This window comes from Aricia agestis, chromosome Z (genome assembly GCF_905147365.1).
Source record: "Aricia agestis chromosome Z, ilAriAges1.1, whole genome shotgun sequence".
In the NCBI taxonomy this organism is placed as follows: Eukaryota; Metazoa; Arthropoda; class Insecta; order Lepidoptera; family Lycaenidae; genus Aricia; species Aricia agestis.
The window spans coordinates 14033189-14059020 of record NC_056428.1 but is presented as its reverse complement, the minus strand read 5'-3'; the positions used below and the strand labels follow the sequence as shown (position 1 = coordinate 14059020).

The following is a 25832-nucleotide window of genomic DNA, read 5'->3' as shown; positions in this document are numbered from 1 at the left end:
TTTGTAAAAAAACCGGCTAAGTGCGTGTCGGGCCACGCGCAATATAGGGTTCCGCAGTACCGCTAGTTTTTACCGACTTCCAAAAAGGAGGAGGTTATACGTTCGGCTGTATGTATCTTTTTTTTTTGTATGTTCAACGATAACTCAGCCGTTTGTGATCCGATTTTCAAAATTCTTTTTGTGTTTTATAGGGTTTGACTCGAATTTGGTACCATGTTGACAAAAGTGGTGATCTGATGATAGAATCCTGGAGGAATCGAGGGGACTCCTTGAATTTGTATGGAAACATATAGTGATTTCAATTTTTTCTGAAGCATTCGAGGTAAATGCTACCAAAAAGTAAGATTTCGAGGTTATACCCTGGATCCGAAGGTACCCAATAGAACTTTTGAATCCTTATAGATACAGGTTCAGGGATTTCGGCGTCGTTTAAACAACTGAAAGCATAAGCCAACAAATCAATTTATTTGATCATTATCATCAAAATCATAATTATGCCATGGGTCATCACATTATGACCCAATTATTGATGCTTTTCGTGATATTTTACATCGAAGCAGATGTTTTTGATGATTATTTCGCTGTTTGTGGACCGATTTTTAAAATTCTTGTGTCGTTGTATAGGGTATAATCTTGATTTTGTATAATAATTACGAAAATGGTGAGATGATGATGGGATCTATAAGCAATCGAGGGAAATCCTTGAAATTTATCAAAAGACTCATAGTGGTTAAAATGTTGTTTCTAGTAACTTAAACATATGTTACAAATAAGAGAAAGTTCATACGAAGGTGTCTCTTGGTCCAAAGGCACTGAACAGAACTCCTGAACCTTTAATGATAAAAGTTTTTAAATTGCAGCATCGCTTAGATAACTGCAAGCATTTACCACAATTTCGCTTACAGTAACATAATGTGAATAGTTAACATTCGTAGTGGTTATTTACGCATAAAGCCTTATCTTGTAGATAATTACTAAAAAGAGTGAAATTATTATTTTTAACAAAAAATTAAAACCGACTTCCAAGGTAAAAACAATAATAATATGATCTAAAAAGTATTAAATAACTCTTACTCTATAATAGTGCCTTTTTCAGAATTCGTCTAAATCTCAACTATTTCTGTACATACTACAGTCTTCATTACTTTGAAGTCGGTATATATATATATCAGATATAGCTGAATCTTCAGTCTACCAGAATATTTGAAACTTTTGTAACTGGCACCGACTTCAAAATGATGAAGATTGAGTACAGAAATAGTAGAGTTTTAGCCGAATTCGGAAAAAGGCACTATTAGATAGGAAAAATTATTTAATACTTTTTAGTTCATATTATAAAGTCGGAGTCAAGAAATGGGCATTGTCCAAAAAAAAATTATAGACGTAATTTATAGGAAATTTAATGTAGAAGTCACTAAAGAGATACCTATTAATAAACTAGCTGTTGCCCGCGACTTCGTCCGCGTGGACTTCAGTTTATAAAGCGCGATGTCAACAAAATTGGTGTCAAAAGCTTTTATAAAAAAACCCTGGTACCCCTTAATCAATACAGCTGTGCAGTGTGCACACAATAAGTATTTCATTTTTTTATATTAAACTTTATATTTTATGCCAAATTTTAAAGCTTATTTAGCCCCCCAATTACACAACTTTACCCATAAACTATTTATCATTGATAGGTTACGTCACTGCACAGATAAAGTACTGAGTTATTTAATACCGTAGAATAGATATAACAATCGAAAAAATACCACCTCTTATAGAAAGATACCACCTCTTATAGAAAGACTTTAGAGCAAGCGTCAGCGCGATGTAGAAGACGCACGGCGCCATCTATTATGAATTTTTGGAACTAACTTAATTTGAACAAATTTACGCATTTTCACCCCCTGACAACCCTTTTTTTCAGTAAAAAAGTAGCATGTCCTTTCTCAGGCTTTATACTGTCTGTATACAAAATTTCATTACAATCGGTTCGGTAGTTTTGGCGTTTGGTGTGAAAGCGAGACTGACAGACAGACAGAGATACTTTCGCATTTATAATATTAGTATAGATTATGTGCACACTGCACAGCTGTTTTTGGGTATTTTGATTAATTAAGGGCCGCGCTACACCGGAATGGCAGCGGCGAGGCGAGCACTTTCAGCGCTGCCATTCCGGTGTAGCGCGGCCCTAAGAGGGGGTACCACTTACCAGGGTTTTAAAAAGTTTTTAAATTTGACACAAATTTTGTTGACACCGTGCGCTATAAACTAAAGTCCACGCGGACGAAGTCGCGGGCAATAGCTAGTATTTTATATTGCTCTATGTATAACATCGACATCAGCTGTAGAGTCGTTTGCGCTCAGTGAATCGCCAACGTCCATACCACGTTGAATACACCGGTTCTCGTCCGATCACCGAAGTTAAGCAACGTCGGGCGCGGTTAGTACTTGGATGGGTGACCGCCTGGGAATACCGCGTGATGTTGGCTTTTTTGCTGCTAAAACTTTTTTGTAGAATCACTACCATCTACTAATAATATTTTATAGGATTTGTTGAAGAAAATACTGATAAAATTCTTTACTTTCAAGAATTCATAATACTTGGGTAATTTTGGACTTGATTAAAATGAAGGTACATTACATTCGCCATCAAAACTAAGTAAGTAAGGTATTGACACGGTTATTACAATTTAGCGAATTGCTTTTATGTGGAGATGAGCTAGGAGTGGTTATTAACTTGTTACGTAGGGCTGTCACGATGCAATTACGAGCTAATAGTTAAAAAATATCATAATCATTAACTAAAATAAGAGCGCAAGGCACACATTTGACATTACTTCTGAGAAGTTAGCTGCTTCGATAATACAAGTAACATTTATTAAATAATTAATGTTACTTGTATCTCTCAATTAAATAATTATACACTTTCCTTGCACTTATTCCACTTTATTTTAAGATATTTATTACAAAATTGTTAAATACACGACCGGTTTCGAAAAAGTACACACCTGATGATGAAATACACACCAAATGTGTGCCTTACGCTCTGGAGTTAAGGCTGAATTTGTTATGTTCAATTTTGGTGACATTGGTGACCCTGACGTGGTAATGATGATGATGAATGTAATTTGCATAGTAGCATATGCTTTCAGTTCTTAAAACAGCGCCTAAACCCCCAAACTTGTATTTATAAGGAATCCGGAGTTCTCTTAGTATCTTCGGAACCATAATATACCTCGGTGCAAAATCTTGCGTTTTGGTAGCATATGCTTAGGATGCTTCTTATAAAACCAAAATCACCACATGTTTCCATATAAATTTAGAGGAGTTTCCTCGATTACTCATGGATCATCATCAGGTCACCACGTTAGTGAACATGGTACCAAATTGGAGTGAAACCTAATACAACAAAACAAAAATTTCGAAAATCGGTTCACAAACGGCGGAGTAATCGTTGAACATACACAAATAAAAATAAAAAAAAATAAAAAATATCCACAGCCGAACATATAACCTCCTCCTTTTTGGAAGTCGGTTAAAAAGAGCATTGAACAATATACGGATTCGTGCCGCCGGGTCAACGGCTTTGGTGTTTTATGTTTAGACAACTTGAAAATGAGACATTCAAGTAGAAACGTAAAGACCAAACTCTAAAGCATTATATAATGACAAGCGGAAAATAATCATGAATAGTAAATAGTCATGTCAAACCTGTCCCTTGCCGAAACGGAAGCTAGTGGACCATCGTACACCAAAACATCCGGAACTATGCCGTGTGAGATAGCCTTAACAGTTTTAGGGTTCCGCCTAGCTTGTCTTAGCAACATGAGGGCGTCATAAGGAACATGAAATTTTCTCAGTAGCCAAAGCCAAACTGACAAAAATTATCCGCTTTGGTTATACTGAGACCGCAGTGCATTTTGGTATTTTTTCAACCGGCTTTTAAAAAGAAGTTATACACAAGAATAAGGTTAATAAACCCATTAAAACCCGGAGAAGGCAGCTGCTATACTATCACTAAAATGTGTCCACAGAATCCAGATCGGAGTATGGAGTGTCACATTTCACAAGGAGGGTAAAATAAGAATTTTATTTTGCATGTTAGCATTATAGAGGTCTGCCCCCGTAGACAAGTGGCAAAACGCTTACGATAACGTTAACGCTAGCGCTACAAAATGTATGGATTTGACATTAGTATTCGCTAGCGAAGCGATGACTTATGTCAAATCGCATACATTTTGTAGCGCTAGCTAGCGTTAGCGTTAGCGCTTTGCCACTTGTCTACAGGCCCAGTGATGTTAGTGGTGTCCGTTCTCTGTAAAAAAATACACTTTGTACTTCTTGGACGATAAATTACGATGACAGACTGATAACACCTCGAGATCATCGAGATTGTGGAGCTGTTGAATGAACTCATAAACACAGTTACCCAGTAGGTCCTTGTACCTACATATAAACAGAAAATTGTATTTTTGTATGTTTGTCATCAACTTAAATGATTATCCCTCTGTTACTAATTTCAAAAGTTTGTACTAATTATTCTTAGATGGACTTTTTTAGTTAATTATCATTTCATTATCATGCAAATTGTATAATATATTGAGGATTAGGTATAACTTTTAACTACTAAAGTTAAAATTTTAACTACTAAAGTTAAAATTTTTAAGGAGAAATTTATTTTCTTCTTTTTAGACTATTTAAATTTTTTTTAAAAGTAAACTTTTTTAAATATTATAAGTGTATATTTAAAAAAGTTTTTTGAATATATATATTTTTTTGTTTTTTAGCTATCTCTGGCTAGATTTCTTAGTCTGTTTGATTGTAGTTTGTTTTGTTTCAAGAATTTGTTAAAATCTGATAAACTTTAGTCCTTAAAAAATCGTATAATTTGATTTTCATCAGTGAAAAAACTGTGTCTATATTTAGCGAGTTGTTATATTCCGTGACTAAAAAGTTAAATTTCACTTAACATAATTAACCAGATTCAACTGGGCATTTTCCAAAACCCGGCTGGATTTGACTTGACATGACACGACATGACACGACACAACACGAAACGACACGACACGACACGAAACGACACGACACGACACGACACGACTTGACTATTACTTTTCAATTTACTCTCAATGAGCCCTTTTATTTGATGCCTATATTGCAGAAGTAAGTATATTTCAAGACATAGTATTTCAAGACATAGCAAGACATAGATAGTATATTTGTCCCAAAATTTTAGGGAGTTTCCCACATGGATCTCATGATTAAATTGCTACCTTGGTAACCTGAACACCAAATTTAAATCATTTACTTTGAAACAACATACTAATTTTCAAAATCGCTCGACAAACTTTTTTTTTTTTTGGTTTCGGTCTTAAAGACGATGAAAAGTACCGATAATATATTATATATATATATATATATATATATATATATATATATATATATATATATATATATATATATATATATATATATATATATATATATATATATATATATATATATATAGGGTATAATATGTTATGTGATGAATGATGATGCATGGTGTGGTGGTAGTGATGATGATGATGAATGAAATTTGCATAGTAGCATATGCTTTCTGGTCCTAAAACAACGCCGAAACCCCCAAACTTGTATCTATGTATAAGGAATCCCGAGCTCTCATAGTACCTTTGGAACCTTACCATACCTTGGTGCAAAATCTAACTTTTTGGTAGCATTATATGCTTAGGATACTTCTCATAAAACCGAAATCATCATATTATGTTTCCATGTTGAGGAGTTCCCTCGATCACTCATGGATCCCATCAGGTCAGGTCACTTTTGTGAACATGGTACCAAACTGGTTCAAAACCGATTACTCCGCAGTTTGTGAACCGATTTCGAAAATTTTTCTATTGTTAATAATCATTGAACATACAAAAATAAAAATAAAAAAATATATCCACGGCCAAACGCATAACCTCCTTCTTTTTGGAAGCAAAGACTTCTATTTAAAGAAGTCTTTGTTTGGAAGTCAGTTAAAAATATGAAAAACGATGTTTTCCTTTAGTAAACTATTTCCTGTTCCTTGTTTATATCTAATAGTGGTCATTATAAATGTCGTTATGCTAATAACGTTCTGGTACAAAAAATCCAATTGAAAGAGCAAGATTATCTTGGCGCCTTCCAAAGCTATCTTAGTTTAGGACTTCAAAATGACTAATAACGAACAATTTGAAAGCTTACAATTATCTACAATGCAACATCATAAAATTGGACTCCAAGTCCATTTAGCACAAAAATTTTTTAGAGCTATACTGTAAGTATACAACTTGTTTTTGAGTTCGGACCAGCGTTGCCAGACGTCCCGATTTTGGCGGGACGTCCCGATTTTTTCATCAAAATTAAATGTCCCGCGCGGGACAGGCTCAGTCCCGCTTTTTGGGGAAATTCCGAACGTACGTGCAGCGTGCTGAGAAAGAAAGGAGCGTAATGAAGATAAGAGTGTGGGAGTTAGAGGGGTGGATTTTCTTTGGCTACTTTTGCTATCTATTGTCCCGTAAACGTTATTTAACGCAAATAAAATGATAAAAATTAAAAAAAACTTCTAATTTTATACCTTTTTTTCACTTTGTCCCGCTTTTGACTGGAGAATCCCGCTTTTTCACTCAAAAAGTTCCAAAGTCCCGACTTGGCACAAAAAAAATCTGGCAACGGTTCGGACTGAATGACGGAACCCCTACAGTAAGATTGCCTCGCGCCTTTCAATTTCCTTCTACATTTAAATTCTCACGTGTTCTTAATTATAAAATATACATATATGTAAAAATTCTCACAATAATACAAGGATGATTAAATAAATCTTTTTTACTTCAGAAACTATGGAGTGTAAACAAGTAAGACCGCGTGGGACTAGTGAGTGTTATCGCGGAAATATTATTCAGAAGTTGTAGTAGTGGTTTGCGAAATGTTGGTTGTGCTTGTAGTGTTGTCTGTGATCGGTGCTGGTGCTGGTGGTGCTGGTGGGACGAAGCCCGATGATGGAAGAGCCGCTGGCCTGCTGCCGGACTGTATGTTAAATATAAATATATATAATTCTATACAAATAAATACTTTTAAATTGTATCGCTAAATTAAGAACGGCTGAAGCGTTTTGGCTAATTTTAGTCTTGAAATATTTATGGTAGTCCAGGGAAGGTATATTCGGAGGTAAGTGAAAAGAAGTTCACCGGGACATCTAGTAATATTTAAATGTGATAAAAATAAATGCTTAATTAATTATTGTGCATGTCAAAATAGTGGTCCGAAAGATACATTACGTATTTTCTGCTGCTCCGAGGAAGTTTTTGTTGTAAAGGAAAAAAAATTTGTTAGAAATGCGAGACAAGTTTAAAGCACCATGATTTTCCTCCAGCCTTTCCTTGGGACTTATATTAAACGCTATTAAAGTCTTGAAACTGTGCATTAATAAAAAGAGTAAAATTTTTATTTCCTTCGATCGCGGATTCTTAGAAATCTATTGTTATTCTATTGTTGTCGCGGTTGCCGATGTCCTTATGGGGGTTGATAGGTTAAAACAAAAAATTAAAACCGATTTCCAAGGTAAAGGCAATAGTAAAATTCTTAAATGAACTAAAAAGTAATAATTCTTATTCTGTACTCAGTATTTCTGTTCTTAATCTTCATTATTTTGAAGTCGGTACCTACCAGCTAACCTAATCGCCAGTTCTATGACAGAATATAACTGCAACTTATAGGACTGGTACCGACTTCAAATGATGAAGATTGAGAACAGAAATACTGAGTACAGAATAAGAATTATTTAATACTTTTTAGTTCATTTAATAATGTTACTATTGTCTTTACCTTGGAAGTCGGTTTTAATTATTTTTTTTGTTTTAAAAATAAAAATTTTACTCTTTTTAGTTTTATCCGTTTTTATAGCTACAACTTTAGGTTCATGAAAGTGATCAGCGGGGCTAAAATGGTCACATTTACCAATTCCTCTCAATCAATTCAGCAAATGAATTGTCAAAACTGTCAAACTTGACAAATGTCAAATCAGTACGAATTACTAGACATGAATTGCAAGCAGAACTGGATTTTGCGATTTAAAAAAAATTAATCATAATTATCATGATCATAATTCATATTATGATTCTCCAAAGTGACCATTTTAGCCCTGCTGATCAACTATAACTAACAAGATCATTGTCACTATCATTTTCGAGGAGTTCCCTCAATGTTATTGTATGAAAAACTCAAAGTTCCCTACATACTTACCTCATAAACCCCGTGATAAAATTTCTACCTTGTTAGCCATAAGTCATAATATCAAATTTAAATAATATTATCAAACTTAAAAATAACAAAATAATATTAAAATCGATAGATAAATTACAGAATAATGATCTTTGATCGATCAGTCTCGATCATAAAGTTAATATATCTAGGTATATTAACTTTATGGTCTCGATATATAAGAGTATGAAAAGTACCAACAATATCATATTGTGATGATGCATGGTGTAGTGATGATGATGATGATGAATGTAATTTACATATCAGCATAATATTCTTTCAGTTCTTAAAAAATCGCCGAAATCCCCAAACTTGTGTCTTTAAGGAATTAGGAGTTCTGTTCAGCATAGGGATTGCAGAAAACGGATTTTTAAAATAATCCGGATTTTCGGATTTTTTCTACCTCAAATTTTTTATAATTTTTGAAATATTTTTGATAAACAGCTTTAAATTTAAGTTATTTTCTTATTATTTCTTTATTTAACATTCATTTTAAAAGTGCAAAATAAAACGTCTTAAAAAAATTAACATTTTTCTTAAGTTAGCGATTTTCACATGGGTGTATAAAGGAAGAGAATAAAATAACAGTATCTGGTACATAAAATATTATTAAAAACTCGAAAATACCTTGATTTTTTTAACTATTTAAAAATGTGAAATTTTAGTTACCAAGAAAAAGCTAAGCAATCTCCGCTTTATCGACTACTTCGTAATTTTTGCGCCTACAGCCATAGGCCGCACATCATTAAATTATGCTCCAAGATCTGCAAGTCTAGAGGTGGAACTTACAAAAAATAGGTCAAAAACAAAACAATAAAAAACATAATTTGCTCCCAAACTAGAATCACAGACGTAGGAATCAAGACGGAAAAGCTAAAGTGGCATTGGGCTGGCCGTGTTATCCGCATACATCTAGGCAGGATATCGACTGAGTGGGTATAATATATATCTAGGCCTAAGACGAGATAGCGCTATGCTCTAGAGGTTTTTTTTTTGATCCGAAGGCAGATCATTGTAATCCTGATATTAAGATGATCTTTGAAGATCTATTGTGACTCCTTCGTATTAGACGCATCCGTCTCCAACCCAGTGCTGCTCATAAATTTGACGATGTGATTGAGATTGGTGCTACGAATTTCTTCTTTAGTAAATTAGGAGAATTTTTTCTCTGTGGTAAAGCAGTAGAGTCAAGTAGAAGGTGAATAGGTGTGTCACAGAATCTGCAGGTCGTAATGATATTAACACCTATCCTGTAGAGGCGCTTGTTGAGCTTACATTGTCCAGTTAGGCTTCTGGCAAGGATTCTAGCCTAGAACACGGTTATAAACTCCCCACTGGAGGCATATCAGCTGGGCTGGCAAACGGTGACGCTGGAGCAAGATAAGTGAAAGATTTGGGCGGCGCCTTTGCCCAGCAGTTGGATAGTGTATTTATATTTAGGCTATTGCACAGAATGACTTAAAACAATTATTTAAACTTGAAATCGTTTTTCAACATTACGTGAACTTACTATATTCCTTTATTTAATTATACAGAAACACAAATCAGCGATGGTTACGTCACAAACAATTATAATTCATAATTAGAACCTCAATGTAAACAAAAAAACAACATGTTTTATAGAAAAAACATTGTATTCAATACTAAAATGTTCTAAAATAATTGTTAATTTATCATCATTGCATTTATATTACCATTATACAAAACATAATAATATTATAGAAAAATAAGAGCTAGGTTATAAGAAATTAAGATAATAAGTCGTTATTTCTTTTAAATAAAATGAAAAAAATATTACAGAAACGTAATTATAACGACCACATAACTACGCAATGGAATGTTAGACATACGAAATTCTGACTTTGGTACGTGTAGACCATGCAAAGCTGTGATAGCGCCTTAAAACAAATGTGGATTTGTATGTCAGATATTATACGATATATTTAAATTAATTTTATGTTACGTAAAAGCTTATTTTTCATAATTTTGTCTAATATTCGAAAAAAACGAAAATCCGGATTTTGAAAAGTAAAAATCCGGATTTTTCAAAGGCCCAAATATCCGGCTTACCCGGATTTTTCGATTTCGAAGTTTCCGGATTGCAATCCCTAGTTCAGCACCTATGGAACCGTGGTATACCATGGTGCAAAATCTTACTTTTTGGTAGTAAGTATATGACGAAAATACATCATATAAAAGTAAGAACAAAAAAAAACATATGTTCCCATTTGAATTTCAAGGAATCCCCTCGATTCCTCATGGTTCCCACCACTAGACCACCATTTTTGTGAACATGGTACAAACTCGGAACAATACCCTATACAACAAAAGAAATTTTTTGAAAATCGGTTCATATACGGCGCGGCGGAGTAATCGTTGAACATACATAAAAAAAATTCCACAGCCGAATGTATAACCTCCTCCTTTTTGGATGTCGGTTAAAAACTTTGGAATATATATTGTAAAAACGATATTCGTCGACAATATCTTATTTCCAGAGTCTAGATGCCCAAAACCGAAATAATAATAAATTCTAGAACAACTTTATTTTACTTTGATCGCGCAATGGAAATATTAGAGCTTTACAGTTTTGTTGTCAATATCGACAATAATATTATGGTACGGGAGCCCTCGAACAACTTTTTTTGATCAGTTCAGATCAGTCAACCAAGTTTTGTTGATTACAGAACCCTAAAACGGAACCCTCACCAGCTGATTTTTTGTATATTGGTAGGTTAATAGTTTAAATTTAATTTAAAATTAAAATTTCTATCTCTGTTAGCTAAGATTTTTCGCAGGTAAAAAAGTTGTTTGTCTTATCAAAATGAAGCTACTCACAAAAAAATTGCTTGTTAATCACAAAAAAAAATGTTCTAGAGCTCTCCCTCACTATTATTTGAGTGGTGAATGATGATATAAAAAATTCCAAAGCAAAACAATATTTTGCTGGACAGGATAATAATTATTTAATGATAGAATTATTCAAAATGACGCACACATGACACACCGTTTGCTCTATTTTATGACTCATAATTTTTACTAGCTATTTGACCGAGCTTTGCTCGGTATTCGATAAAACACGAATAAAATGACATTTTATAAAAATGATTCCTAGCTAGATCGATTTATTGCCCCCGAAACCCCCTACATGCTAAATTTCATGAAAATCGTTGGAGTCGATTCCGAGATTCCAATTATTATTAATATACACTAGCTGTTGCCCGCGACTTCGTCCGCGTCAACACAGTATAATAACAGAGATGGGATAGTCCAATAACAAATATGAAAAAAAGTAAAATATAACCTCCTCCTTATTGGAAGTCGGTTAAAAAGTAGCCTAAGTTACATCTTACTACATCAGCTATCTACCAAAAAAAGTCCCGGCAAAATAGCTCCAGCCGTTTCAAAGATTAGCCAGAACAAACAGACAGACAGGTCTGTCATCTGCCTCCCCTGCCCTATTACACTATTCCCTCTTAGTTTCTCTTCACCTATTACTTATTAGTACTAACAAGTACTACAAAGGGGAAAGTAGGGTAAGGGAATAGGGTACGGGATTGGGCCTCCGGTAAACTCGTTGTTTCACGCCGGTTTTCTGTGAGTGCGTGATATTTCTCCAGTCGAGCCGGCCAATTCGTGCCGAAGCATGGCCCTCCCACGGTAAAAAAAATATTTTTTCTCTATACTTTATAGAAAACGATTTCAGAGTCAATGAACTCTAAGGTGGTTTGCTGAACATTTCCGGGTGTTTTTGAGCCTGCAAACCAACATAATATTAAAGAAGACAATGAAAGGAACAAAAAAAAACATGACACGTAATGAGGGCAAAAAACCACATCATCACGCACATTTAGAGGCTTGCCTGACTCATTTCCGGCCAAAAAATTGGTTTGCGTATTTTTTTCCTGAAAGGTAAAGAAATTTTCTATTGAATACACTTTAGGCAAACCAGCGCACATGGTGAGGGCAAAACATTTTTCAAAAAAAAATTTTTCAACATTTTTTTTATGTACGCAAACCGAGCATTTCGTGTAGCTGTAGTTCTAAACTATCTATTTTCATCAAAAAATTTCATGCACACTATGAGGGCACTTTGCGATTGACAGCTCCCGGGCCATAATGAATTCCGAACAAGAAACGGCTGGTAATGAAGAACTGCGGAACCCTAAAAATGGTGTAATCTATAATATAAAAATGAGTCGCTGAATGTGTTGCTAAGCGCAAAACTCGAGAACGGCTGAACGGATTGGTCTAATTTTAGTCTTAAAATATTCGTAGAAGTCCAGGGAAGGTTTTTAAGTGACACGAAGTTCACCGGGACAGCTAGTTTTTTATAAATGGCTGTTTTAAAAAAATCTAGCGCATTAAATTGTTTATTTTTTATTTTAAAAAGATAGAGGAGGCTTTCAACTTAAATAAATTCCTTTAGGTAAATGCTCTAAGTCAGATAGTTTTATAAGTTATAACGATTTTCCTAAGAAATATTGGTCAGAGAGAACCAGTTTCTTTTTCAAAAGTTACAGAAAAAAAATTGATCGCCAATTTGTCGATAAAATATGCCCTACATCATAACCTTATATGTTATAGGCTAGGACGCCGGTGTCGGGACACATTGTATAATAATATATCTATTATCTATGGACGCTTCACACCACGTCAGTCTGGTGACTTGTCCCGTGGTAAGTACCTGAAGGACTTGTGTTACGGGTACCAGACAACGGAAATATATTTAATACTTTTATACTATACATATATTTAAGATTTTTATTATATGATACACATATTTAATACACATCCATGACCTTAGAAAAACTTTTTACCTATTGAGTCGGCGGGATTCGGACCCGCGACTCCCGGCTTGAGCTTCCAACAGCCCACCAACTGAGCCACAGAGGTCGTCAAACTTAATATAAATTAACAAAATAACTTGTTATACTACGAATAATAATAATATACTACAAAGTTTGTCTTTATGAGTTTTCACAAAGTTTATAATAATATTGTTACATAGACGAAAATCATAATATGGTGGCACGTCTTCAACCACTGAACTGATTTCGTTCATATTTGGTTTGAAGATAAGCCTAAGGAAAGGGCAGATTTGTGAATTTTTAGTAGAAAAATGTGAAATAAAAAAATAATACTTTATAATATAAATGCAGTAAGCTAGGCACAAGCACTACCATGCGCTTGACTTCAATAGATTTTAAAAGTTGGGTATTTTCCACATGTGAACTATATTGTTTTACGTCAATAGGAAGTCCGCTTAAGCCCTGTCACCTGTTGGTAAAATAAAACAAAAAATTGTAAGTGGAATATTTTAAAAAATAGTGGAAAACCGGCACTGTTGACCATGATACACACAAGTTCCTATCACGTGTAAGTTGTAGCACGTGAAGGATCATGTATGATCTCAATTCTACTAAATTACGCAACAATTTGTCCTATCAATACATTAAACCAATTTTTTTATGCGCATGGGAAACCCTTTATGGGTGTCCCGGGTTGGGGATGTCCCTGAGTTATTAGCTGAAGCACCCCGGAGGTGTGCCGGCGAGAACCGTCGAGCTAACCCACTAAAACCACCTACGGTTCCCCTTTCTCATTAAACAAATACGTCTAAAAAGTTTCGGTTTTTGTAATGCGACTTGAATAATGATTTTTGCTTTTTACTCAAAAAATTAAATTATACAGTGTTACTTGTAGAGAGCTCACTGTGAAAGTCGCAGCTCTGAAAGACGATTTTTTTTTTTTACTTTTGTATGGGCAAGGGCCGTCACGAGTTTCCCCATACAAAAGTGAAAAAATTTTTGGTCTTTCAGCGGTGCTACTCTTAGAGTGAACTCTCTACAAGGAACACGTACACACCCTAAAGTATTATCACTTATTTTTGTTACACCCTGTATATTTACTAGATGTTGCCCGCATACAACTCAATTTCGGCGAAATTCGTCTATCGCGCGGAAACTGTACCGCGCGGAGACAGTAGTGGTCATTGTCTACCTGTCAAAGAACTTGCCATTTTCTATAGAAACTGTGAAATGACAATGAAGTGTCAGCTGATGTTCCTAGTTTAAGGGTGATATGGTATTTTGCATACTCGATGTGAACTGAATATGAAGCATAATCACTTCGAACTCAATGACCGCTACATGCCGCTACCGCCTCGTTTCGTCGAGTACAGTTTAGTCACTACACTAAAAAATAAAAATTTGTCGCTCCTATGGCGTTAGCTCAGGGTAGCTAGCCTTTTAATATTTGGCAAGATTTTGAGATTTATCCATTTGTCCCAGATTTTGGGGGGGTCATGTCCCCTGTGACCTCCCTCTTCGGACCGCGCCTGCTGCTGCGTAGATCGTAGCCCGTAGGCCGTAGCGCAACCACATACTACGCACTAGCATAGTATAATATTTTGTAGATATACAGGGGGTAACAAAACAGTGATAATACTAAGTATTATCACTGTTTTGTTACCTCCTGTATCCACCATAAAGTCTTTATGGTGTGTATGAGTACCCTGTATGAAGTTCACTATGAAAATAACAGCGCTAAAAGAGTAATTCTTGGAACGAAGTTCCTTATTGCGCGTTGCGAAAGGGGGCTAGACGGAACGACACTTTTTGACCGACACTTATTTTAGTACTTATTTCCAATTTCCCTGTTTTTAATAGGCCGCGTACGTTCCAGGTGGCAATAGGCTACATTCTGTCACCAATACTCTTTAACGCCTACGAAGAGTATATAATAAGAAAAGCCTGCGAGGGTTGGAAAGGTGGAGTCTCAACAGGTGGCACCAAAATATCTAATCTTCGCTATGCAGATGACACCACGCTACTGGCCGCAAGTGCACAAGAAATGGCAGAGCTTCTTGACAGAATGAGAAAGATAAGCTTAGAATTAGGCCTTCAAGATTAACAACGCAAAAACCAAGCTAATGGTGGTTGATCGCACTGGAACATTAGATCTTGCAGGCCTGCTCGATTTTGAAGTCTCCGACTTTGTGTACCTGGGATCCAACATCAACAACACAGGAGCATGCGAAAAGGAGATCAGAAGACGTATAGGTATGGCCAAAAAGGCAATGTGGCAGCTCCAAAAAATATGGAAAGATCGTAACATCTCCCAGAAGACAAAAATCAAACTTGTCCAGTCTTTAGTATTTTCCATATTTACCTACGGAGCGGAGACGTGGACTCTAAAGAAAGCGGATCGCGATCGAATTATTCGTAAAAGTCCAAGAAAGGTTTTAAAGTAACACGAAGTTCACCGGGACAGCTAGTCAATTATAACTTATTATAATGTCCTGCGATTGTTGTTTTTACTAGCTCGCCTTACAATCGAAAAACAGATTTTAATATGACTCATTTCTTGTTTATTTTTATTTTTTTGCTTTGTACAGACGTACATTTTACGTCGCAGTATTTAAAAAAAAAAACAAGGATTAAAATATGCCGTCACACTCGTTGTTGATATAATCATTTTATGACCAGTTTATTTTGTTTATGATAGAGATTATAAAATTAACGGTACGCGCCCCAAATTATTTCTGACCGAAGTAGGGCTGCATATTAATGGCATTTTTAAAGAGTATACGACAGGTAAAAAATAAACCTTAAAGGCCCCCAAAGGGAGGTTGAGGACTCATCACAGACGACCGAACAGACTCATTCTGTGCACGATTCGTCGGCCTGAGATCAATCCGAAAGCAACGATCGAACTTATCGCATCGGCCGTTGCTTCTATATTCCATATCCATAGATACTATCCATACTAATCTATACTTATATGCGAAAGTATCTCTGTCTGTCTGTCTGTCCGTCTCGCTTTCACGCCAAAACTACTGAACCGATTGTAATGAAATTTTGTACGCAGATAGTCTAAAGCCTGAGAAAGGACATAGGCTACTTTTTAACTGGAAAAAGGGGTTGTAAGGGGGGGTAATAATTGGGTAAATTTGTTCAAATTAAGTTAGTTTCAAAAACTCATAACAAATGGCGCCAAGAGTCTCCTAGATCGCGCTATCGCTTGCTCAAATGTATTTCTATAAGAGGTGTTACCATGTTAAAGTAAACTTTTCGATTCTTTCGATTGTTATACACGTTATCAAATAACTCACAGATAGATATCAGAAACAACAGCATATCAATAATAAATACTAAATAGCTTATGGGTAAAGCTAAAGTTGTGTAATGCAGCTAAGTTGTGTAAAGCTAAATAAGCTTTAAAATTTGGTATAAAAAAGGAAAAAGTTATATATTATGTGCACACTACACGGCTGTTTTGGGTATTTTGATTTAAGGGGTACCAGGGTTTTAAAAAGCTTTTGACACCAATTTTGTTGACACCGCGCGCTATAAACTGAAGTCCACGTGGACGAAGTCGCGGGCAACAGCTAGTAATATTATAAGTGCGAAAGTGTACATAGGATATTTTTTATTCCTGAAAAATGCACGGTTCCCGCACGATAAACGAATTTTGGCACAACTGAGTTGCGTGCGTCATCTAGTCTAGTCTATTATATTTTTTTAATTATACATGTAATATAATGCTAATAAATTACTAAGTTGGTTGGTGGACGATTATAATGAAGCAAACATAATTATTATTATTTTCTGGTCCCCTGGAATGTGGGACGGGCCCATGGGCGTACCCAGGTTCTGGGCCAAGGGGGGGCAAATCAGATTTTCGTAAGCTAGGTGTTTATAAAGAATAAAAAAAGATAATTTTTAGTTGTAAAAATATTATATTGCAAACAAATGGCAAAATTTCGTTGGACGGGCCCTTGTGAGTTGTGTGGGACGCTACTTGTGTCGACACACTTGCTCCGTCCCATGTCCAGGGAACCTCGAGCTGTGCGGGCGCAGCCGCAAACCAGGCAGAAAACCCGAAGCAGCACAAATATGAGAACCTCAGCGGAGATCTCATATTTGAACCGTTTGGGGTGGAAACCTTAGGCGCATGGGGTCCGGGGGCACATAAGCTTTTTAGACAGATAATATCTAAGTAGCTTATCGAAGCCACCCGAGACCCCAGAGCCGGGAGCTACCTGGCACAGCGGATAGCGATTGCCATCCAGCGTGGCAATGCTGTCAGCTTGCTGGGCAGTAGGCACTCTGCCAGATGGAGACGACCTGGGGAAGTTTTTCTTTTTGTAGCTTTATACTTTAAGTTTGTATATATTTGTATATTTTAGATTGTATTTTTAGTGTTTAGATTGTCATTTTAAATTTAATATTGTATTAATTGAAATAAATAAAATTGTTATTATCTCCTTTCCAGGCCCGGGTTCCACAAAAGAAGCGGTGATAAGCAAGAAGACGCTCAAACACTTGTCCATGGTGGTTATAAACTCCAATCATACCCTGGGTAGGCACTACAATTATTACCAGGTGGACAGACTGGCTGATGACCCAGATATAGACTTCAGGTAGGACATTCCGATGATGTATATATAGACTTCAGGTAGGACATTCCGATGACGTAGATATAGACTTCAGGTAGGACATTCCGAAGACGTGGATATAAACTTCAGGTAGGACATCCGATGACGTAGATATAGACTTCAGGTAGGACATTCCGAAGACGTAGATATAAACTTCAGGTAGGAAATTCCGATAATGTAGATATAGACTTCAGGTAGGACATTTCGAAGACGTAGATATAAACTTCAGGTAGGCGTAGGACATCCGATGACGTAGATATAGACTTCAGGTAGGACATATTGTATATGACGTACATATAGAGTATAGACTTCAAGTTCAGGTAGGACATTCGAAAACGTTTCATGCTAAATGCCAATCTATCAATCGAAGATGTAAAAAACAAAATGATAATACTTTAGAGTGTCTATGGGTGCCCCTTTATATAGTTCACTGTGTAAGTAGCGGCGCTGAAAGGGCATTTTTTTGTGATTTGTATGGGCAAGTGCCCCAGCGTCATGAATTTTCCCATACAAAAGTAAAAAAAGTTATTTTTTCAGCACTACTATTTTCACAGTGAACTATATTATATACATAGTGCAATTAAACCTTCCGGCCAATTTTCAACATATTGATCTATGTTGAAATAAAAATACACGTATTTTTTTCTTTTATTAATTACTCAGTACTAAAATGTTGAGAAATAGCTTCCGAAAGTTATCCTAAAAATACCACAATTAATGGACACCCCGCGTCACCCCCGCTCTACCCACCGCCGCAAAGTGACCGTTCTGCAACGATTTTAAGTGGGATAAAATTATATGTTACTAGCTGTTGCCCGCGACTTCGTCCGCGTGGACTTCAGTTTATAGCGCGCGGTGTCAACAAAATGTGTGTCAAATTTAAAAACTTTTTAAAACCCTGGTAAGTAGTACCCCTCTTAGGGCCGCGCTACACCGGAATGGCAGCGCTGAAAGTGCTCGCCTCGCCGCTGCCATTCCGGTGTAGCGCGGCCCTTAATTAATCAAAATACCCAAAAACAGCTGTGCAGTGTGCACATAACGAACGGACGAAGTCGCGGGCAACAGCTAGTGTTACAATAAAGTAAAAAATAAAACGCCATCTGTTGAATCGTATTAGAACTAAAATGTTCATTGCATCGATATATTTCTGGATTTTTTATAATATTATAAATAAAATATGTTTAAGATTTTTGAAATTTTATTTTAATACACATCCAAGACCCAGGAACATTGAAAACTTTTTGTTCCGCCTGCGGGACTCGAACCCAGGACCCCCGGGATGAGCGCTGGCCACGCGCAATGCGAATTCATTTTCATCGATATTTTCATGGAAATAAGATATTTTCCCACATCAAAATGTAGCCTATGTCCTTTCTCAGACTCTAGAATAACTGTATACAAAATTTCATTGCAATCGGTTCAGTAGTTTTGGCGTGAAAGCAAGACAGACAGACAGACAGACAGACAGACAGACAGACAGAGATACTTCCGCATTTATAATATTAGTATGGATTGTAAAAAAATTAACACCCTATTTTTTTTTGGTTAAATGGACTCTCCTAATGATTCCTAAGCCTAAAAAAATTGGCCGGTAGCACAGTATTACAATATTCCAAATAAATATTGTAATTTACTGTGTCGGTAGGTTTAATTACACCCTGTTTATGGAACCCATACACAATCTAAAGTATTACCACTAAGTTTTGTCACAATTCAAACCCTGTAAAAAATGAATTTAAATTTTGTTACTCTCGCTTAAACTTAGGAACGGCTGAACCGATTTAGCTAGTTTCAGTTTAGAAATATTCGTGGAAGTCCAGGGAAAGTATTTAAAGGTTTATTGTAATTAGAAGGGAAGTAATACGAAGTCATCGGATAATCTAGTCAAGATATAAAAAAATCATTACATTTTTATTGAATAACAAAAATTCCGTTTCTTTTTTTAAAGCTTTCTTTCATTTTATTTCAGTAAAAACACTATGATTTACGTGGGCGGGTACCTCAGCAGCCCCTTCCTCCCTTATAACACCGGCATGGGCGTCGAGTACAAGAAACTGGGCTACAATGTCATCATGTTAGATGCTTTGATGTTCAACACCATCGAGTATCCACGGTAAGAATTTAAGAGCTATCGCGCACTACGACTTTTTGCCGCGCGAATATTCTACCGACAAAAATTCAAATAATCACTTTATGACATACGAGTGATACGCTATAGGTTTCATTTTGCTCTATGGCACAAAGCGTCGGTGGCATCAGGCATGGGTCAATACTCGCTACTCGCTAGAGTCTAGACCAATGTCGGTAGATAACATATTAAAACCATTTTAGAACTCTAAATTTTCCAGTCGTATTTGTTTTTCCACAATCAATAATATTCAATAACGCATTAATATCTATCAATTTTAATATTTACATATTATTGATTAATTACGTGATTTAATTTATGTTTATAATTATTATTAGTTTAGCATACCTTTGTGCTCCAATGCTTTTAATCTCTCAACTCCCATAAGGACACCTTGTGTCTCGTTTAACCACGGATCTGAGGCTCTCCATCTTAACATTGTAAAAATCGGCCAAGTGCGAGTTGGAATCGCGCACGAAGGGTTCCGTACCATTATAGAGCAAAATTAGGCCACAAATTGTTTTTTTGGTTGGGAGCCCCCTTAATTTTTAATTTATTTTAAAATTAATATTAAATATAAAGCCCTTTACACACTGCGACTTTTATCAGCGATGCAGTTGCGATGCTGTCACGATGCAGCATCGACGCAGTACCAAATGGTCCACCTTTACACACTTGCGCTACTTTAAGCATCAATACAGTCGCGATAAAGTAGCGATGCTGTCGCGATGCAGAAGCTGGCTATTGAACTGTAGCGATGTAGGATCTGTGTGTCGCGCGTGTGTATCGATGCTAACGCGAAACTGTATCGATACTAACGCGCGACGATGCAAAAATTGCTGGTGTCAAGATGCTGTCGCGCGTTTCAAATACGCGCGACTGCTTCGCTGTTAAAAGTCGCAGTGTGTAAGGGGCCTTAAAGTACACATATAACTAAGGATTTTGTGAAAAATTCAAGTAGCATCAATAATGGCAACCGGTAGGCTGTTGCCATTATTGATATCTAAGAGCAAAAAAGTTTTAAAAAATCACGTTTGTTGTATGGGAGGCCCTTACTTTGGTTTTAGTATTTGTTGTTATACCGGTAACATATATACGTCTTAATCTGTGAAAATTACAAATCTCTGACTACTTTCGTTCTTGCGTAGCCTGGAGACAAACAGACGGACAGACAACGAAGTCTTAGTACCTAATAGAGTTTGGGTACGGAACCATAAAAATTAACATTAGTGAAGAGGTAACAGACAGACACGACATTTATGCGTTTATAATATTTCTGTTAATTACATAATAAAAGGAGTACTTAGTACTTACATACAATTATGTGATAGAGAACACATCAACATTCTACCAAAAGATAAAAATTAAAATAAAGAAATGGTAACTAAAGTCGAAGACTTGAACCCAACCTAACATTCATAGTTCAATATGGCCGTCAATGACGGCATAAAACAAATAATAATAATCGGCCAAGTGCGAGTCGGACTCGCGCACGAAGTGTTCCGTACCATTATAGAACAAAATTAGGTCGCACAATTGTGGTTTTTGTATGGGAAAAAGTACACATATAACTAAGGACTTTGAGAAAAAAGTACCTACCTGTTGCCATTATTGATATAGAGCAAAAAAAGCCAAAAAAATCTCGTTTGTTGTATTAAATATTAATTTTATTTTGTTTTTAGTATTTGTTATTAGAGTGGCAATAGATTTAAATAATCTGTGAAAATTTCAACTCTCTAGCTATTACCGTTCTTCAGTTACAGCCTGGAGACAGACAGACAGACAGCTGACAGGCAGGCAGACGGACAGACGGACAGACGGACAGACAAACGGACAGACGGACAGACGGACAGACGGACAGACGGACAGACGGACAGACGGACAGACGGACAGACGGACAGACGGACAGACGGACAGACGGACAGACGGACAGACGGACAGACGGACAGACGGACAGACGGACAGACGGACAGACGGACAGACGGACAGACGGACAGACGGACAGACGGACAGACGGACAGACGGACAGACGGACAGACGGACAGACGGACAGACGGACAGACGGACAGACGGACAGACGGACAGACGGACAGACGGACAGACGGACAGACGGACTGACGGACAGACGGACAGACGGACAGACGGACGGACAGACGGGCGGACGGATTGGCGGACAGACGGAGCTGAGGGACGGACGGACGGACGGACTGACGGAAGGACGGACGGACGGACAGACGGACGGACAGACTAACGGATGGAATGACGGACGGACGGACGGTTATGGCTCAAGCACATATGCCATTCTAGCAACATAGTCGGCCTAGTCCAGAGGAAAGAACGGGTCAATACTCAATACGTCTGGGACCAACCATGTGCGGGTTTCCCCACGATGTTTTTCTTCGCCGTACGAAAGTCCGTATTATGTACAATGAGATCAGAAAATGTTTCATTGTACACGGGATCGAACCTGCTGCACTCTCTACGAGTGCTAGCCAAACCAATTATAGGCCACGGATGCTTTAAAAAAAACACAAACAAAAACAAATAATAACAATAATTAAATAAAGTAATAATTTGAAAACATTCCGTCAATTATTTAATTTTGAAACAGAACAAAAAATACGTGTGGTGGCACTCGGGGACTGCCGCGGTAAAGCTATTGCATAGCATTTTTTATCAACTTATGCAATTATAATTCGCGCACGTTAATGTTGGCTATTGTCATAGCGGCGAGAGAAATACACAATCTGTAAAAAAATCAGAAATCTAGCTTTCGCAGTTCTTGAGATATAACCTGGAGACAGACAGACAGCAAAGTCTTAGTAACAGAGTCTTGTTTTTACCCTTTAGGTTCGAAACCCTAAAAACCCTAAAAACTATTAGCAACCTGTTTATTTTACACGCTCCTTTCATACATTTCAGGGCAGCGAGGTTCCTCCGCGTGGTCGGGAGGCACGCAGCCAAAATGCTGGCCAAAATGACGAGTAGAGGCCTGAACCCAAAGAAGTTAGAGATAATTGGCATCAGCCTGGGAGGACAAACAGCCGGCTTCATCGCCAAACACTACAAGGACCTGACTGGAGTCAGTGTCGCCAAGGTCGTTGGGTTGGATGCTGCGGGTCCCTGCTTCAGGTAGTTTCTATTCTGTTAGCATTTGAACGTCATCAGCTAAGATAAAACATGCATGAAATGTTAGGGTCAAAGCTGACTACAATGCGACGCGTAGATGCATTTCTGCACTGTATTGACAGATTTGTAGGGCGTCTCATGCATTTGAAATCCATACAAATTTAGAAATGCGACTACGCGTCGTGTAACTTCTAATATTAAAAAATATGAGAACGTGTGTTTGTTTGTCTGCTACCTCTTCACGCTCAAACCTCTGACTTTGAGTCCCTGAAAAGAACATAGAATAGTTTATGTTGCGGAAAAAAGTACGGTTCTCACGCGATTAAATTTAGGCGCAACAAATTGCTAGCGTCATCTAGTTGTTTATAACCATAAATTATCCAAATAAACATAATTTCATTTCAGGAACCTCGGTCCGAAAGACAGACTGGATAAAACTGATGCGGACTTTGTCATTAACGTCGCTTCCAACATCGACGGCTTCGGTATGGCGACACCCATCGCGCACATTAACTACTACGTGAACGGCGGCGAACACCAACCAGGACCCTTATTCTGGATCTACTGCCCAGACGTCTGCAGCCACACCCGAGCGTACGAAGTCTGGCTATCATCTCTCACGCATCCAGACGAATTCATAGCTGTAAAGTGCGATTCAGTCCAGCAGGCGAGAGACAAGGACTGCTTCGGCAGAGTACCTCAAGTCACCAACCTCCTCGGCCCTAAAGCTGACAGGAACTTGCAAGGCATATTCTACTTATCCACCACGAATACGGACCCCTACTACATGGGTAAACGAGGCCTGATAAAAGGAAACGACTATTTCATTTCGATTAGCGCAGCTCTGAATGAAGATGATGTTTTGAAAATGTAGTTTGAGATGTTTAGGTAGGAGTTGTAGGTTTGCCTGCAGCTGTAGTCATTAGATTATTTAGAAGCTAAGATTTTATAAGACTTTTTCAACAATCTGTGCATATATGCTATTATATGATTCAAAAGAAGCACTAACTAAAATTATTTTAATATACGTACACAGTACACTACGTTTCACATATTTACAATAGGTAAATGTCAAAGTTATGTACAGTGCTCCCAAAGTGATAATGCGCCTACGAATAATAAAATGCGCATATAAATTTTCGTAATTTTCCAGCAACCGTCATATTTCCCGAGCGTCGGAAGACGTCGCTGTAACAAAACAGCGCTTGCAGCGACGTAGAGGCGCCTGACGTTGCTTGGACGTTACCATCATCGCCCTGATGGCTTCCCGATGATAATTGATAATATTTACTTTTATTTCCTTTTATTGAAAAAGGTGCAAAATGCAAGTTTCATAGATTCGGGTGTTTTCGTGATTTTTAGCGAAGATTTCCATGCACATTATTAATCTGGGAGTACCCACTGTATTTTGCTTAGCAAAATCTGAACCACAGCAGCCAAAATCTCAACATAAAAGTTTTCTAAAAGTTTTGAACCCATAAAGGCGGGAAATAGTAATAAGAATAAGATTCACCACACAACAATAGCTACTGCAGTTGTATGTGATAAAACTATTTGTGATAATAAGTAACCTCAGAACAGGAAAAAGTACCTAAATAAAATAAATGATAGTACTTAATGGTAAATAGTTTTATTTGCAAACAATCTGAATCCAAATACATAATGAAATTTTGAAAATAAATATACCGAACCCATCGAAAAGTTTTGTAAGATCTTTTGGAATCCTGCAACTTTTATGGAAGACTAATTAGCCGGGTCAGCTTGCAATATATATAAAAGTATAGCATGATTTTGAGAAAATATTAGCAATAACATAATATACACGATAGCCGAGACAACCATGCAGAGGAATATTGATGGTTTCTGAGGTTAATTGATTGTCGTTCCCAATATTTGATTTATCTCTGGTTTTGCACTACTAGAGATAGGAATAGCTCACATTAGACATTAGTTAGAGCATATATTTTATGTTAATTCAATGTTAGCTGCGATCGGTTGTATGTCAAACCAGAGATAGATTGAATATTGGGAACAGCCGTTAGTTGTTGATGTCAGCTCTTTGAAGTAAGCCAAACAAAAGCGCTATTGAGTGGAGTGGAAACTCCTGTCGAAAATCTCAGAAACCGAGAATTTACGTTATGGTCTTATAATTTCTGAAAAAGTCGGTATTTTGGTGAATCTCATGAATCTTGTTCTGATCTAGATGACTAAAAGTAGCTTAAAAAAGATTTAGCACATTTTTCCCTCATAGGAACATTATTTTTTTTAGACGACTATTATCCTATTTGATATAATATTTTATGTTTTAGGCTTGGCATTATTTGCCTAATTACCATAACCTTTTTTTCTTCCTTGATTTGACTTGAACATATTGAAATATTAAAGAAATGAAAAATACGAACACAATTATAAATGAGGCATGTAACAGTTAATTAGAGTTTTGTAGATAATAAGACTTAAATATTTAATGGGTACGGTAATTAGACAAATGTAATGTTTAACGTACCGGTACGACGACATAGTTTGCAAAAACTAGCTTATCTACCTATCTACTCGTACGTAGGCCAAATCATGTAATTTAAACATAATATTATACATAGAAGATTAATTTTAAGAAAGTGGCTGGCAGCGGATCGATGAGGGCTGCACAAGATCGGGATGGTTGGCGTTCATTGAGGGAGACCTACGTTCAGCAGAGGACGGCTGATGATGATGATGATGATACATAATAGAAATCTTATTTAAACATTGTTTAAAAATAAAGATGACGATAATTAGAAAAATTTGTAACCAAAGCTACGGAGATTAGATACTCACGTCGCACGTACTTTATCGGCGGCACACTATACCCTATGCGTTTTAAGA

General features: G+C 36.8%; 1 protein-coding gene and 1 non-coding gene across 2 annotated transcripts; both read left to right on the top strand.

Moving 5' to 3' along the window:
- The first annotated feature begins 2355 nt into the window (after window positions 1–2355).
- On the top strand, window positions 2356–2474 carry LOC121739541. Its single transcript, XR_006037464.1, has one exon. It is a non-coding gene; the product is annotated as a 5S ribosomal RNA (ribosomal RNA).
- Window positions 2475–6942: 4468 nt separating this feature from the next.
- On the top strand, window positions 6943–23890 carry LOC121738810 (lipase member H-like). The gene is made up of 5 exons (XM_042131062.1): window positions 6943–7037; window positions 17548–17695; window positions 19680–19823; window positions 22761–22970; window positions 23373–23890. The coding sequence occupies exons 2-5, from the start codon at window positions 17604–17606 to the stop codon at window positions 23839–23841; spliced, it is 915 nt and encodes a 304-aa protein (XP_041986996.1). The 5' UTR covers window positions 6943–7037; window positions 17548–17603; the 3' UTR covers window positions 23842–23890.
- The last annotated feature ends 1942 nt before the right edge of the window (window positions 23891–25832 follow it).

Coding starts and splice junctions, on each gene's coding strand:
- LOC121738810 (XM_042131062.1), top strand. CDS start 17,604: ATGGTGGTTATAAACTCCAATCATACCCTGGGTAGGCACTACAATTAT. Junction 19,824..22,760: donor AACACCATCGAGTATCCACG/GTAAGAATTTAA, acceptor CATACATTTCAG/GGCAGCGAGGTTCCTCCGCG. Junction 22,971..23,372: donor GCTGCGGGTCCCTGCTTCAG/GTAGTTTCTATT, acceptor ATTTCATTTCAG/GAACCTCGGTCCGAAAGACA.